The sequence below is a fragment of the Nilaparvata lugens genome, chromosome X, assembly GCF_014356525.2.
Source record: "Nilaparvata lugens isolate BPH chromosome X, ASM1435652v1, whole genome shotgun sequence".
Lineage (NCBI taxonomy): Eukaryota > Metazoa > Arthropoda > Insecta > Hemiptera > Delphacidae > Nilaparvata > Nilaparvata lugens.
Window position 1 is genome coordinate 103,120,581 of NC_052518.1, and position 18,146 is coordinate 103,138,726.

General features: G+C 31.9%; 1 protein-coding gene across 6 annotated transcripts in view; it reads left to right on the forward strand.

Moving 5' to 3' along the window:
• The window catches only part of LOC111052909 (catenin delta-2), a gene marked incomplete at its 3' end in the record, with an annotated part of 143,475 nt that overhangs the window by 51,663 nt on the left and 73,666 nt on the right, over positions 1-18,146 (forward strand). For 5 of the 6 annotated variants that reach the window (XM_039442891.1, XM_039442894.1, XM_039442895.1 and 2 more), the window contains 1 exon segment: positions 5,009-5,050. In XM_039442891.1, coding sequence (XP_039298825.1) covers positions 5,009-5,050 — 42 coding nt within the window. 6 annotated transcript variants of the gene reach the window in all.

The window sequence follows — 18,146 nt, forward strand, 5'->3', positions numbered from 1 at the left end:
CTATTCAAAGAACAAAAAATTTCAAGAACTGTAGCTCCAGTAACTCCTTGTAAAATAAGAGACTCTCTTCGCAGATTGACTGTTTTGTTCCAACTATTTTTCTATTTTGTAGCGATATTATTTAATGTATTTTTATTTATATATTAATTTACACTGTATTATTTTTATTCAGTTGCATTTGTAATGTTGAGGTTGAGTGGTAGAAAGGACTTGAAAGTCCTAAATCCGCCTAAAAAGATTTTTTCATTTCAATTAAGAGTCGTATTTTTCAAACAAGAATAAGCAAATATGTTTTAGAAAAATTTCAAGTTCTGTTTCATTCCAAGCTTCACGCATTTCAACGATTATTTTCCTTAGCTGATTGTTTTTTTCTTGAAATTAGGCAAGTATAGTAGGTACCTCGTTTATTAATAAAACAATATAACAAATCTTAAAGCACCCTTTATTTTTAAAAACCTATAAAGTAGTTTGAAAACTAGTTTCGGTGATCACACCATCGTCAGGTTATAATATTTTATTTTATAATATTTAGGTTATAAGGTTATTTTAGGTTATATATTATTATTTTAGGTTATAATATTTTATTTTATTTTACCTGACGATGGTGTGATCACCGAAACTAGTTGTTAAACTATTTTAAGGTTTTTTTCAAAAATAAAGGGTGCTTTAAGATTTTTTGTATTGTTTCATTAATTTAAAAAGTAGCCCATGTGAATAAAGTGTTTTACCTCGTTTATGTATTTTCTGGTATGTTATGTACACTTTTAATCCACCTTTAACATGATTATAGTGAGGGAAAGCACCCCCAAAATGACTGTCTTGTCATATTGATTATATTATGATATGTAACCATTCCAATCTTTTTGAACTATCATTCCAATCTTTGAAGGTTTTCCGATTGAAATTTTTTTACCATTCCCGCTCGGACGATGCTCATTAGAGAATAACTCTTGTTTTTTATAAGAAATTTTGAGTTTATAGTTACTTAAGAACTCTCTCTCGTATTGGAAATTAACAATTTGAACCTTTCGGCTGTTTCCATTCCAATATTCAATTACAGATTCACCTTTAATGTGATTCTAGTGAGGGAAACTACCTCAAAAATGACTGTCTTCTCGTCATTTATTTATTGTATAAAATACTATAATCATAATACAATTATGACATTGAAGGAAAAACTAGGCTGAGCCTGTACTATTTCTCTCCAAAAATTTTGATAAAATGTTAATGTTGTCCAAAAGATAAGGTTATGTAATCCACACACTGCTTCGTCACTTGATTTCTGGTCCAGGAATGATGATTTAAAATTTTGAATTTTTAAGGTTGATTTTATACTGTCTTTTGTTAAATTTTGTGTTTTTAATGCAACTAGGTAAATACTTCTATTATTGACGAAATCTATCCAGCGTTAGGCTTGTGAACGATTGATTGAATTGAGATAAAAATAATAAAGAACAATGAGAATACTGTAGTTGGAGAACAAGACGAAGAATAAATTGAAGAAACCCCATGGTATGTTGGAAAATTAATAGGACTTTTTGAATGAATAAAGAGAGAATAAAAACAAGGAATTGATGTAAATTAATAAAAAAATAATGTAAGATGGCTGCGTGTAGTAAGGAGCATAACGAGTTATTGTTTTATTGTAATGACATTCCCACAAAAAGTATAAATTGACATTCATCATTTATATTTTTAATTCAACACATTGGAAATTGGTTGTTCTAAAGGTGCGTACAGATATACGCACCGCGAACATGAGCAATTCACTTTTAATCAGCTGACTATATCTGTATTTTTACAGAAACGGTAAGATACAGATATAAAAAGCTTGGCATCAGCTGATTGAAAGTGAATTGCTCATGTTCGCGGCGTGTAAATCTGTACGCACCTTAATACAACCATAGGTCCTCTATAGCACCTCCCAATACGAGAATAAAATAGGCGTTTGAATTGTAACTAATGAATTTGGTGGTATTTTACCGTGAATTTGGTGGTATTTTTTACCTGTTGTTTCAATAATCCCCATCGCATGTGATAATTTCTCAACCAATGTAAATATAATTCGCTCAGTTTGCGCTTAAGAGTGACTTGCTTCTAGTGACTTATATTTCATTGATTGCTTTCCGGAATTTGATTATATTGCTAAACTGCTTTTGCTTTCGTTAATTCGTATTAAAGTTTGTGTACTTTCGTCGACTTTTGTACCAGGATCCTATACGAATGATATACTTATTTATTGGATTTTGTTATTTGAACAAATCTAATCTTCAATTTCCTTCCATCTGTAGACTTGCTGGTCGCTATGGCTTTGTATAAAATGAAGCTATTTATTGAAGTTTCAGTTTGACAGAACTCACAATCAGTCAGCTGGCAGTTCCAATCAATTTAATCAGGTTTAATCAATCAGCTGGCAGTTAGGAGGTACCGGGTTCGAATCCCGTGCTGGCGAATAATTTTTGAATATTCCTCTCACCTCCTTCTGTCTGTCACTCTGTTATAATTATTAAATATTGTTCAAATATTAAGTTTTGGAGTAGCAGAAGTCTTTGGGGTGGTTGACATCATATTGGATGTCTAATGATATCTAATGATAACTGATTTCAAGTCTCAAGTAGTGTATATATTTATTATTTAACGAAAATCCTAAATAAATGCTGTAAATCACCCCGAAGACTTCTGCTACTGCAGACATTGACAACAGGGTTAACAGCTAAATGGAAATTCGATGAGAACTACTATCCAAAAATTAGTTGCCAGCCCGGGAATCGAACCCGGTACCTCCCAATTGCCAGTCAGGAATGCTTACCCTTACACCAAACTGACAATGTCTGGATAGCAGCTCTCATTTTATACGAAGCCATAGCGCCCAACCAGTTTACAGATGTAATTAAATGGAGAATGCATTTATTCAAATGCTAATTAATATATAATTATTATTTAACAATTATTTGGCAATTGGGAGGTACCGGGTTTGATTCCCGGGCTGGCAAATAATTTTTTGATAGTAGTTCTCATCGAATTTCCATCTAGCTGTTAACCCTGTTGTCAATGTCTGCAGTAGCAGAAGTCTTCGGGGTGATTTACAGCATTTATTTAGGATTTTCGTTAAATAATAATTATATATTAATTAGCATTCGAATAAATGCATTCTCCATTTAATTCCATCTGTAAAGATTTTCGTTTAATACTCTTCAAAATGTAACTGATTTCAAGTCTCAAGTAGTGTATATAATTTTTCAATACAAAAGTTAATTTATTTCGTACATGTTATACCGTATATGTCTACCATACTTGAGAAACTGATTAATTGCCGTCTATTCTGGGTATTCCCCGAATGTTTTCAAACAATACCACGAGCTCTTTCAGGATGTTTACGTAGAAACTTACATCTGCTTTATATAGTTGTAAAAGGGTCGTAATCACATCTTGGACATTTGACAAAAGGCTTTTCTGTTTTTGTAATTTGACAAGTACTTCAAACTTGAAAACATGGAACACTTGGAAACGAATATTGAATGTTGAGAGAGAGAGTTAAATGTTTATTTAAGAGTTGAATGCTCTCAGATATTCTCTCTCTCCATTTCTTGTCAGACTCCTACAGACTTTCATTTCATTTTCATTAGTCGTCGGATATTGAGTTTTCGCGATTTTTTCACTCCTTCGTTTTTACTTTCCTACATTGTCATAAATTTCGAATCTTTTTAGAAATAGATTGTCCTGTTTTATCCAGTGAGTAAAGAATAAGACTAGTTAATTCTTTACTATTATGTTAGTTTTATACTATACTATTTAGTTTTATACTTGCTGGTTTTATCTCGAGTGCGTTTTGTAGATAAATTCTCAAGTTGTTTGAATAGTGTTCACTGTTTGGTAGTAAATTAGTATTTTTTATAATCATAGAGCCCGGCTTGTGTGCTTGTTTTGTGAGTATATCAATTAGTTTTATGGTTATGCTCGTTATCATAAAATTCATTATCAATTCATTCTCATACATCGATAAATCACATACATTCCATTTTATCTGTTTTTATGCTTGCAATTTCATCGTTTACATTGTCGTGCTTTTACATTTTACATTCATCTATGCACTAACCATCATGCGTTCTACATCCTACTTGTTTTTGTATATTTTCATATGAATTCCTTATTAAGTTGATTTATCATCATTGAAATCATACAGAAAATTTGACTAAAGTGAATCTGAATCTCCAAACAAAAAGAAAATTCCAATGCTATCGAAATTACTTCTCTGTTCCAATGCTTTATTTCCCCAAAAACTAAGTTCAGATCATCATTCAAGCATAAAACAAATTAATTTACAGAGAAACTCTTAACAAAGGAAATGTTTTTGTTAATTGATATAGTTAATTTTCAATGTATTTATTACACTTTTATTAAAACATATAAAAGGCCTTTAACTTTCAAAAACGATTCACTATACTGATCACAGTATTTTTTTGTATTATAGTTTAGTAATAAGTTGGATATCTTTTAAACTTTGGCTATGAACTTGAGCTATCTTGAATTTCTAATTAGTTTTATGTATTTATTCATTGTAATGAGTGTTGAAAATTGTGTTGATGTGTTGGATATATTGTACAATTTGTATTGAATTTATAAATAGAGACATTTTTATTAAACGTCAGAGTGGACATTAGGTGTTGGTATATCAATTTCAAATTTCATAATGTTTTTAATCCTGTGAACAAATACATGTTATTGATAGTCATCAGGTGAAAATTATAGATTCATACATACTCTGAAAAATATAGTAAGGGTACTGGAAGAAAATAATGTTGGATTGATCAAACTCATAAAAACTTTTACATAATCAATCGTCAATGCAACTCAGGCAATTTTATTTTGCACTGTATTATAATTTGCAATGATTAGAATGCATCTTGTTCTCATCTTTCTCATTATTTTATTCAATTTGAAAATAATAATTAAATTCGTTCAGTTTATTATTTATTTTTTTATTTTGCTTGTTGCCTGATTGTTACAGGAGGGTGCTACAAGATAAACCTCAAGATATGCATCAATATGCGTGAGTTAAATTGTTGAAAATCATTTAAATCATTTAGAATTTAACAATCATCTAGAATAATTTCTCACTAATTTACAATAATTATAGAGTGTCCTCAATCAATCTTCGATCAATCAATCTCCGTGCTTCATAATTTTACAGAAATACATTTTAACACTTCTCCCCATAATTTTCAATCAGAACTCCTTTGAAATTGTCTAACATTTTTTCTATAATGAAAATACTTATCCCATTTTTCATTCTACCGCGTAAGAAATCTTCCCATCATTTTCAATCAGAACTCACTTTGAAATTGTCTCATAAATGTTGTCTAACATTTTTTTTCTATCATGAAAATACTTATCCCATTTTTCATTCTACCGCGTAAGAAAATGCTGGAAATGTTTTTGGCCCAGTATTTTCTTTAATATCGACAATGATGATTCTAATTTTTTTTCTAGTCTCATACATCATCCTAGCATCCGTTCATAAGCTTTTATAATATTTTAGGATTGGTCGTTTTAGAAGAGCTGTATAACCCAAGTCAAGCTCTTTACATTGAATTTAGAACTTTCGGACCATGTGTAAACTTATCTAAATTTGGGAGAGGGAAGCACAAGGTTACCTTATTTTTTATCGCCCTATTATTTTGATGATTTACTTATTGTATCAATCAATAAATAATAGAGAATAGTGAAGAACGTGTCATCTATAATACATCGTCATTTACAACATGATTTGAATTATAATGGAAATAATGTTCTTTCAAAAGAGGGAAGCACTTATCATTTTTATACAAGTCTAGTTATACTGCTGCCTATCTTATATCTCCGAATCATCATCATCATCATAATCATCATCATCATCATCACAAACAATAGATACCTTAAGGCTGTGCAAAGGTTAAAAATAAACTTTCTACTGGTGATATTTTTCATAGTTTTTCGATTCGTATATCATCAAGCTATCAAAATGAAAAAGTTTTCTCAGGAAAACATTTTTTTCCGATCATTACTTTTTAAGATATGAGCGCCTAAAGTTTAAATTTTTGGGACAGAACATTTCAAATTCGGTAAGAGATAAATCTCTATGATGAGCTTTATAGAAGAATTTGAATAGTCTATTGCAGTGTTCAATTAGGGGCATGAATTTTTAAGATGCATCATAACCAGGTTCAGAGGGTTTTGGTAGTTTTCTGTTGTCAACTATATGGAAAGATGCTAGCAATTGTTGAAAACTATTCCTAGTGAACATTCTGGGGAACCAAGGTGTTGTTTGACAATCTGTTGTGGACCAATAAGAAGGAATTGTTGGCTTTCTTATGAGGCTTTCTTACTCTGTTGAGTATGACTGCAATGAATGCTCTAATTTCATTGAATGTGACAGGAAGCCAATTCCGTCTTCTGCTATGAGGCTTAACCTCTTCAATCATCATCATCACAAACAATAAAAACCTTGAGGCTGTGCAAAGGCTAAAAATAAACTTTCTACTCGTGATATTTTTCATAGTTTTTCGATTCGTATATCATCAAGCTATCAAAATGAAAAAGTTTTCACGCGAAAACATTTTTTTCCGGTTATTACTTTTTGAGATATGAGCGCCTAAAGTTTAAATTTTTGGGACAGAACATTGCAAATTCGGTGAGAGATAAATCTATTAGATTTAGAGGATAGATTCTTCATTGTATTGTTGATCTAGTAAAACTAAAATTTTCTGAAAATATCAATTTTTAAGATAGTTATTCAATTTACTAAAAATAACCAAAAATAACTTTTAGTTGTTATTTTTGGTAAATTGAATAACTTTTTCAAAAAGTGATATTTTCAGAAATTTTTTGTTTTACTAGATCAACAATACCATGAAGAATTCATCCTCTGAATATCATGGATTTATCTCTTACCGAGTTTGAAATGTTCAGTCCCAAAAATTCCATCTTCAAGCGCTCATATCTCAAAAAGTAATGATCAGAAAAAAATGTTTTCCTGAGAAAACTTTTTCTATTTGATATCTTGAGGATAAATAAAAAATATCACGAGTAGAAAGTTTATTTTTAGCCTTTGCACATCCTTAAACAATAGCTACCTTAAAACGCCTATAAAACATCAGTTATGCCACTGAAGTGCGCCTGTTATATTATTGTTTATAAACTTTTTCCATCAATTAAAAACATCATATCACTAATTTGTCATCCTAGTTTCGTTTGTTAACACCATTATCCATCTCTAGTAAACTGAAAGCTTCAACATTAAACAACAGAATATTTTGTTGAGCTCTATGTCATTGGGCGTGTCTCGTCTCGGCCAATGACATTAGAGCTCAACTTTCATTGGTCAACAGGTAATAACCAATCGCAGGGCGCTTCACCCAACTATATAGTTTGCTGCTCAATTTTTGAACTTACAGTTTAATATAGATTGATGATAATATAAAGTCGTTTCATTTCAATATAGATATCTACCACAACACACTTTTTTCATTAAGTTATTTTTCATTCTCAATCGTATCTGTCAATTTATTCTTCAAGAATGATTCGTATTTATTGAGGTTATTTGTAATTCGTTTGTCCACTTGATTCATTTTTCGGCATAAACCTACAATTGAAACAAATTTTGTTGTTCATGCAGTTCCAAACTTAAATTGAAATTTAAATTGAGAACTGTTTACTGTATCAGTCCGAAATCAAAATTGTTGACAATCTTCAAAATCTGAAACTTTTGGCAATCTTGCAATGAAAAAAAAAGATATATGTTGTGATGAAATATGAACGATTTATATATACTTTGAAACCGCGGGAAGAAGAATCTAATAAGTAACTAATTACGAGTATAGATTTGAATCAGAATACATCATTTCTATTATTTGGCAATAAATTCATTATTCATTCAACTTTTTCGACGAATAGTTGAATGAAAACGATAGTTAAATAATAACTATAGTTTTATAGTTAACGTATAGTTAGGCCAGTTTCACACGGCAGAGACCTCGCTCCTGGAATATCATATTACGGAAGATCATATTTCATATTTTGCAGCTCTCCTGTACTTTCACATGGGGATCTTACGAATAAGCCGACAGATCCAACAACTATGCCGACGTTTGCTCAAACCTATGACTCATCACTTTTTCTCAAAGTCTAACTTCCTTAAAAATATAGATAGAAGATTTCTGATTTCGGATTTGGATTCAGCGACCTCAAATTCTTTAAAGCGTAAGTCCCATTTTCAAAAATACCCGAAAACAAGGGAGTTATAGCTGTTTTTAATATAGCTTTCCATTATCATATGATTATATAGTACATACTAAGATAATAATACTCCTGCCTCACAAAGGGACAGGCAAAGGTTTTAAGAAGTTTTTGAACACCTGAGAAGTTTATACATAAACATTTTTAATTTTTAAAAATTCTAGTTTTCCAAAAAAATATTGAACTATGAAAAGATGAATCCAAATATGAAATCATAAATCATCTCCTTTCATCACCCAATAAAATAGGAGGAAAAGGAATGTTGTACAGTAAAATTCACTGAATTTCAATTGTCATTCAACAATCCAATTTATCAGGTTCAAATCGTTGAATATCACTTTGAATTCCCAGCAATTATTGACTATTTCTTTTTACAATCAGAAAAATCTATTATGAACATACAGTATAAACATTGTGCTGATCTGAATCGATCTATGGTAATAATAGGAATTGAGAGAATAGAAAATGTCATGGCATTCCAAGTAGTGATGTCTGTGTATTAGAACTGCTGAGTTGATAATGCATACTGAAAAAAAGTCATGAATAGCTCAGACCAGCCTGGCGACTTTGATGCTTTTGAAACCAGAATCTTGTTTTATTTTTATTAAAGAATGATACGGAATGAAAACCATGTATCATAGTACAAAGCTTGTATCATGAGTAAGATTGACAATCATGGCTTGTCGATTTTAGTTGCTGACCTAAATCCTCATTCCTCAGTCGTAGAACTATGGACCAAGCGCGAGCATTTGCCTTTTATGTCATATACCGTCGACACAACTTATGAAATTTATGAAAAGCTTGATAGCTTGAATAGTGATCTGATATTTGTTACACGTTTTTATTCTAAGACATAATATGTCTTAGACTAATTTTTAATGTTTCTTCAATCGGCAGGAAAACTTTGGTTTTTCAAAGTTATCTTACTCCCTTATTTTGGGGTATTTTCAGAAATCAAGATAAATAACCTACCAAATTTCCTACACGAATACAGTGTAAGTTGTATTATAATAGCTAGAGTACTTACGTACTGTATAGTACAGTACCTGTTCGTTTTTACCGTATAATTATATGATAATAGAAAGCTTTATTAAAAACAGCCATAACTTCCTTGTTTTCGGATATTTTCGAAAACGGGACTTACGCTTTAAAGAATTTGGGGTCGCTGAATCCAAATCCGAAATCAGAAATCTTCTATCTATATTTTTAAGGAAGTTGGACTTTGAGAAAAAAGTGATGAGTCATACTTTGTGGAAACGTCGGCACAGTTGTTAGATCTTGCCTCTGCTTGCCTCGAGGGGAAAAGACGTGACAAAACGAGGTTCCTGGATAGGAGTCACCATGTGAAAGACACGATTTGACTCAATGTACTTCGACAAAAAAACGAGAACACTGTTCAGTGTTCAAGTTGCACGTCTCCTATCGTGTGAAAGAGGCCTTACTGTACGTTGTTTTGCATCTTTATTTTTTGCGTTACTTGATACCGTGTGAATCTTCAAGCCATATTTAAAAAAAATCAAGTCCACATTTCTTATTATCTCTAGTTTGTCATTGTACTATTGATCTTAAGCAGACTTCAGTGTTAATCGTAGTTTATGTGACCATCCCTAGGTAGGTGAAATATGATTTTCGATTAATATACAATTTTTTGTGTTTATAAATGCTTTTACTATTCCCATACTATGATAGAGGTCTCTGAGAAGCTTTTAAAAACAAACAGTACAGTCTCACTAATCAGGGTTTGGCGAGACTATAGTGAGGTCCACGTTATAATGGCCGTGTTTGGTTAGCAATGGTATTGCTATCCTTGTCTATCATTCAACAAAGCGGATAGCGCTATCTCTTTCTCGCTTTGATCTGTTGCCAGACCGTCTTTTAACAATGTAGAATAAATAATTAACAGAATATTCCATCTTAATTATGAAAATTATTAAAAAATATAATTTCTCGCTTGATAAAATATAATTGAATATTTTAAACGAGTTAATATTACATCAATAAACCTGTATCAGCTACCGTCTATAGAAGGCATTGACAAGACAGAGGATCGGAAACGTTGTTCTGCTATATTTCTCCACTGTCATTATAAAGCTGGGCTTTCGTTTGTGCGTAAATCCCGTCGTCGACAACGATAGGGACAGAATCTCAGATTGTATAGATTTCAATTAGTCTACATAACCTATAAGATTATGTTCAATTATGTTTCAATGGGGCAGGTTGAGCTTGTACATTTTTATACTTTTTCGCCACACTGCACAGAAAGCAGCTGTTTTCCAGTCCCTATGTAGATCTGAAAGACATTGTTTGCAGACGACTCTCGTCTGACGTCAGAACAGTTTTCATTCCGGCCTAGGCCGGAAAGAGTACCCTTTCCAGCCGCTAACATGGAACTAAGAAAGGTGATCAAAAAACAGCTGATCAAAAATCTTTTCATTATTTGTGTTTATTATTCAAGAATCAAAACATTTATAATAATATCATCTTATCGTCATTTGGAAGAATAAAAAGTATAAACTCATCCTCCCACGTAATTGAACATCATCTTTTAAGTTATTTATTTAGACAAATCAGAATAAAAAAAAAAAATACTTGGACGATTTCCCAATTTCCTGATATTCAGATTACCTCAGATTTGCTAGAGCTATCACCTTCCACTTCTGCTTTCGGAAGTGCTTAGTAAACTACTATTCTCATATATATATATATATATATATATATATATATATATATATATATATATGTATTGTTTATTTTTGTGTGTGGCGAAAAATAGCGTTCGAATAGTATATTTCGCACCTAGAGCAGAAAATGAGATTTTTCTGGCTCGAAATCGGTTTTCAAGTCCGAGGCCATAGGCCGAGGACTAGAAAAGATTGAGAGTCGGAAAAACATTTTTGCCCGTGGTGTGAACGCTATTTTTCGCCATACAGAAAAATAAACAATATATATCTATATATATATATATATATATATATATATATATATATGATAATAATTGTTTATTAAGCACTTCCAAAAGCAAAAGTGGAAGGTCATAGCTCTAGCAAATCTGAGGTAATCTGAATATCAGGAAGTATTTTTATTTTTTATTCTGATTTGTCTAAATAACCTAAAAGATTATGTTCAATTATGTAAGAGGTTGAGTTTATACTTTTTATTATTCCAAATGACAATAAGATGATATTATTATAAATGTTTTGATTCTTGAATAATAAACACAAATTATGAAAAGTTTTTCGATCAGCTGTTTTAGCACACTTGAAATTTGGCCAATCTGAATGTCAACGTCAACAATGCTTGTTGTCGTTGACTTCGGAAGTTAAGGTTAGAAGTTCAATCCTACTCTGAAAATCGAATTTGAATAGTTTATAATATATATCTTATCTGTATTTTATTCATCCAAATAAAATGATGGTATCTTATTGCAGAATACTTATTCAATAATTCTAGAAGCATAAACTGATTCCGTTTGATAAACCATTTTGTAAACACGTTCACATCAAATCAGAATCAGCTGACTTCAAGGTTATTTTACAGCCCTAGGGCCGTAAAACTTTTACCGGCCTGGTCAGAAAACAATCATTTTCGGCCTCCATATTGTTTTCATTCATTGTTTTCTGACCAGGCCGGTTAAAGTTTTACGGCCCTAGGGCTGTAAAGTAACCTTGAAGTCAGCTGATTCTGATTTGATGTGAATGTGTTTACAAAATGGTTAATGAAACGAAATCAGTTTATGCTTCTAGAATTGAATAAGTATTCTGCAATAAGATACTATAATTTTATTTGGATGAATAAAATACAGATAAGATATATATTATAAACTATTCAAATTCTATTTTCAGAGTAGGATAGAACTTCTAACCTAAACTTCCGAAGTCAACGACAACAAGCATTGTTGACGTTGACATTCAGATTGGCCAAATTCCAAGTGTGCTAAAACAGCTGATCAAAAAACTTTTCATTATCTGTGTTTATTATTCAAGAATCAAAACATTTATAATAATATCATCTTATTGTCATTTGGAAGAATAAAAAGTATAAACTCAACCTCTTACATAATTGAACATAATCTTTTAGGTTATTTAGACAAATCAGAATAAAAAATAAAAATACTTGGACAATTTCCTGATATTCAGATTACCTCAGATTTGCTAGAGCTATCACCTTCCACTTCTGCTTTCGGATGTGCTTAGTAAACAACTATTCTCATATATATATTGTTTATTTTTGTGTGTGGCGAAAAATAGCGTTCGCACCACGGGTAAAAATGTTTTCCGGCTCTCAATCTTTTTTAGTCCTCGGCCTACGGCTTCGGACTTGAAAACCGATTTCGAGCCGGAAAAATCTCATTTTCTGCTCTAGGTGCGAAATATACTATTAAATGGCAATATGTTGATATTATGAGAAATGTTTAATCCTTTAAAAATGAAGACAAATAATGAAAAGTTATTTGATCAGCTGTTTTAGCACACTTGAAATTTGGACAATATGAATGTCAACAATGCTTGTCGTCGTCGACTGCGGAAATTTACGCACAAACGAAAATGCTCCTTAACGTGGACCTCAGTGTAGTGGAAGTGCGGATTAGAAGGAAAAGCCTCAAAAAATCGCGAAGTTTATAAATATTTTTGTTTCAAGTTAGGAAGATTACATGTTACAGAAAAATAAAATTCATTTCATTTCAAAATCACCAGTGTATCTTGAATTAATACTTGAAATGTAGTTTATTCTTACTTTTTCTATTGTTGGTTTCTCTTAAACTAAGTCCACTCAAATATTATGATTTCTTTATAAAATATAATTATAGTTCCCTTTGAAATTAATGAAATAATAGATTGAGAATACAAATAATTATAACAACTAGTTCAGTGATTACACCATCGTCAGGTTATACAAATAAATTTCAATTAAATTTTATAAATTATTATACTTTTATAAATAAACTAGTAGTTTTGTGAACAGTAGACTTCACGCAGTATTCTCAAACAAGTACCAGATGTCAACTGCTTTAAATGTTAACAAACTCAGTTCACGTTTGAATTTGTATTCCATATGAAATAATTCATCCAGTTCCGTGATGATCTTTCTATCTGATGAAAATTAATTCTTTAGAATCAAAAATATTATAATTTCTCCAGCATTATTTAGTTCATTTTGTTTATTTTTCACCTATTAAATTAGTTTTTTTGAATGTGAGAATATTGATACTGATGGGCACGCATAATAATACCATGACTGCAAAACAAAATATTGAAACCAAAGACCTTAAAGCTGCGATTAGACCAAATTTATTAAAAAAATGTTAATAACTCAATCCTTTTAGATTGTATTAGATTGAACATAACTTATCATACACATGATGAACATATGTGTTTGTCAACTTCCGTTCAATCTTATAGAATATATAAGGAATAAGTTATAACCATTTTGTTAATAACTTTGGTGTAAACCCAGCTTAAAGATGCATACCTCTTTAATGCCTTTGATTGAAACTATAGACCTTATACAAATACAGTAATAGACTGGCTTCTCCACATCTGTGTAATCACTTGTCAGCTGATTTATGATGAATAATTCTATAGTCTGATTTTTACTCTAATATTGGCGTATGAAGGAGGCTCCTTTTTCCTTTTATATTATCCTTGAAATGCAAAATTTCCAAAAACCTTGTATATACGTCGACGCGCAATTTAAAAAGGAACATACCTGTCAAATTTCATGAAAATCTATTACCGCGTTTCGCCGTAAATGCGCAACATATACATATATAAACATTTAAACATTAAGAGAAATGCCAAACCGTCGACTTGAATCTTAGACCTCACTTCGTTCGGTCAATTATATCGGCTATACGAACCATCTACGTTTAAACCCTGAACTACTATTCCTTGTTGACATGGTCGCATTCATTCTATAGTAAGGTCCACGTTATAATGGCAGTGGAGAAAGATAGAACAACGTTACCGATCCTCTGTCTTGTCAATGCCTTCTATAGACGGTAGCTGATACAGGTTTATTGATGTAATATTAACTGTTCATTCTAGTTCAAAATAATCAATTATATTTTTTCAGTAGTTCTGTGAACAGTAGACCTCGCGCAGTTATAAACTACAGTCTCCTCTAATACTGTCCATAAGAGTGAATTCTGTCCTGTCCTATCGTGTCGGCGAGTTATCGGTGTATAATCGACTAATGGCTGTTTGGGTTGCTGTTTCGACAATGCTAATAATTTCATTGGAACAGCTATGCTACTATCATCAAAAGCTTACCGAGTTGAAAGCAGAGAAAAGTCGGGACAAAGTACTATGCTACTTCAAGTTATCAATTGCATGCCTCACTGCACTTTAACTTTGTATTTGGCTTAAAATACTTCGGCACCAAAACCACTGTTGGGCAGGGAATTAATTAATTGGACATGAATATAGTAGATCAGTATCACATAGAGAATTCCATAATCGTCAACGATTTTAAAAGCAATCCTGAAAATTTATAACAGTGTGAGTAGAGTAATTCTATATCTAGAATGAAATTAGCGAGCCTCTTCTACTCTGTAAGAGACACTTCGGTACCAAAATCACTTTTGGGCTGTGAATTGATTAAATGGACATGAAAATAGTAGATCTTAGACCTCACTTCGTTCGGTCAATTAATTAATGATTATTTTTACATAGCTTCTATATTTCTATAGTATCTTTTTACACGTGAATCAGATTTTCTTCGCAAAAATGTGAGATCTCTCTCACTTTTTGAAAGGAGAAGCACTCAAAGACTAGTAAGATATGAATCACGGTTTAGAGAGGAATGATATCAGCAATATACTTTATCGGTGTGAAAATGCTCGGCACTTGATACTGCACTTAGAGCTCCAGACTAGCTGTGCTCTACTTTCAAATGAAATTCTGAGTGTGCTCTTATAGGAGATAAAAACGCAATGTGCCACCATCATAATCCATGATGATAGACGGCTTTTGTGAATCTAAATAGAATTTACCGACTCTATAAGATCACTCCTTTCAAACGTTATTCTCCCAATAAGGTTGAAAAAATTTAATATACTTCGTTCACCTGTTGTTCAATGCATAGTAATAATATAGTTATTTATTTGTCATTAAAATAAAAGTAAAACGACAAAGGAGTGCACTCGCCCCCCCCCCTAAACCCATGGACGCACCCTTCCTAAATTGAGAGAACATTAAGTCAGAATTCAGACTATATCAATCAGAATTCCTACTATATAATTGACTATAATTGACTCGCTTCGCTCGCCGTATCCGTCTGGGCATGTCATTAGGGCATGCTTCATTCTATCAGAAAGTCAAAGTACTGAGAAAACGCAGAAAAGCTGAGAAAAACGTTGGAAAAACGCTTATTTTGGGCGTATCTTTGATGAAATATTGAAGTCTCATAACAAAATTTTTAGACCCTAGCTAAACCTCTGTAGCAAATTTGAACATTTTCTGTCTATTACTTGATGAAAGAACTGAGAAAACGCAAAGAAACCGCTAATTTTGGGCGTAACTTTGGCGTTATTTCAAATTCCTTCTAACACAACATTATTACACCCCAGCTGAGCTTCTGTACTAAATTTGAACAATTTCTGTTCATTTGTTCTCGATAAAGCTGAGAAAACGCTTAAAACGCTGGAAAAACGCAGATTTTAGGCGTATCTTAGGAAATTTTTCCAAATCTGTTCTTAGTGCGCCTCTAGAGGGCCAACTGAACATACCTACCAAATTTGAACGTTTTTGGTTCGGTAGATTTTTAGTTCTGCGAGTGAGTGAGTGAGTGAGTGAGTGAGTCAGTCAGCCAATCAGTGAGTGCCATTTCGCTTTTATATGTATAGATCACCAAAGATATTTGAAACTCATAATCTACTAGTAGTTCTGTAGACAGTAGAGCTCGCGCTCAGTAAGTCACATTGTCCTGTTGCTATGTTTTCTCAAAAATTAATAAATAATTTATCAATTTAAAATGTCTAGAAAAAATCCCACATAAACATAGAGCTTTCTGTCCTATCGTACCGTGACGTGTCGTCCCGGAATGTGAGTGTGAGCGCTGTTATCGCAGGTCTGGCTGCCGTCGATACGCCAATCCAATCAACCCATCAGAGAACATTCTGTGTTGTCGTGTTGGCGAAAAATCGGTGTGTTGAAATTAACAAAATAAACTACCATAATGCTGATTTCCTACAAACTTCATTTCTCACTTTTCATGATTTTAGATATCAATTTATTTTGAATAATATTTGTTGAAATTTTTATCATTAGATTAATAAAGAAAAATGTTTTTCTATAAATAACTCAAAACTAGAATCATGGCCTCAGCTTATGGAAAGACAAAGTTAGTAGACAACTGTCTACTAACGTTGATGGAAAGATACATTTTCAAGATGTTCGATGTTTTTGAATGGGTAGTATTATAGTCCACTAGACAGCTGATTTATGATGAATAATTCTATAGTTTGATTTTTACGGTAATATTGGTGTTCGAAGGAAACTCCTTTTCCTTTTGTATTATACTTAAAATGCAAAGTTTTAAAAAACCTTATGTATACGTCGACGCGAAATTAAAAAAAGAACATACCTGTCAAATTACATGAAAATCTATTGCTGCGTTTCGCTGTAAATGCGCAACATAGAAACATTGAAACATAAAGAGAAATGCAAAACCGTCGACTTGAATCTTAGACCTCACTTGGTCAATCATCTACCACAAAAACACAGAGAGTTAATAATTTGTATTCTCCTCTACAAAAGAAATCGTAAAAATCTCCAAAGAAAATATGAATATTTTCCAATTTTCAATGAAAAAATTAGCTTCTGCTCTAGATTAGAATTATAGCAAAAGCTGTACAATTATTAGTGATGCAATGAAATTGAGAGGCAATGTCGAAAACTCATCCAATATTAAGATAGTTCTAGGGAACACACGGATTTCAAAACTAGTAGTTCTGTGAACAGTAGATCTCGCGCTCAGCGAGTTACATTGACCTGTTGTTATGTTTTCTCAAAAATTAATAAATAATTTATCAATTAAAAATGTCTAGAAAAAATCCTAAATAAACATAGAGCTTTCTGTCCTATATCGTACCGTGACGTATCGTCCCGGAATGTGAGTGTGAGCGCTGTTATCAGGTCTGGCTGCAACTGTTTACAACGTTGATGGAAAGATACAATTATCAAGATGTTCGATGTTTTTGAACGGGTAGTATTACAGTCAACTGTCTACTAACGTTAATGGAAAGATACATTTTCATAATGTTAGATGTTTTTGAACGGGTAGTATTATAGTCCACTAGACAGCTGATTTATGATGAATAATTCTATAGTCTGATTTTTACGGTAATATTGGCGTATGAAGGAGGCTACTTTTTCCTTTTATATTATCCTTGAAATGCAAAATTTCCAAAACCCTTGTATATACGTCGACGCCTAATTTAAAATTAACATACCTGTCAAATTTCATGAAAATCTATTACCGCGTTTCGCAGTAAATGCGCAACATAAAAACATTTAAATATTAGAACATTAAGAGAAATGCCAAACCGTCGACTTGAATCTTAGACCTCACTTCGCTCGGTCAATTATTTCAAAAAAGTTAGTCGAAATATTTGTTGTTCTATCTATTATTTCTTGCTATCCCTACTATTTGAAGATTCTAAAACAAATTATTTGAATAAAAAAAAGTTTCAAATTATGCTTGTCTGTTTTGAATGGAAATCTGAAACAATGAATGGTTATGTTAGAGGCGAGCAAATAAACAAAAGGAATGCCTATCTATTTACAGATTACCTACAACTGCAACTATCTGAGATATCGGCATATCCATAAATAGGTCAGGAATTATAGATTAAATTGGAACTGAATAGAATG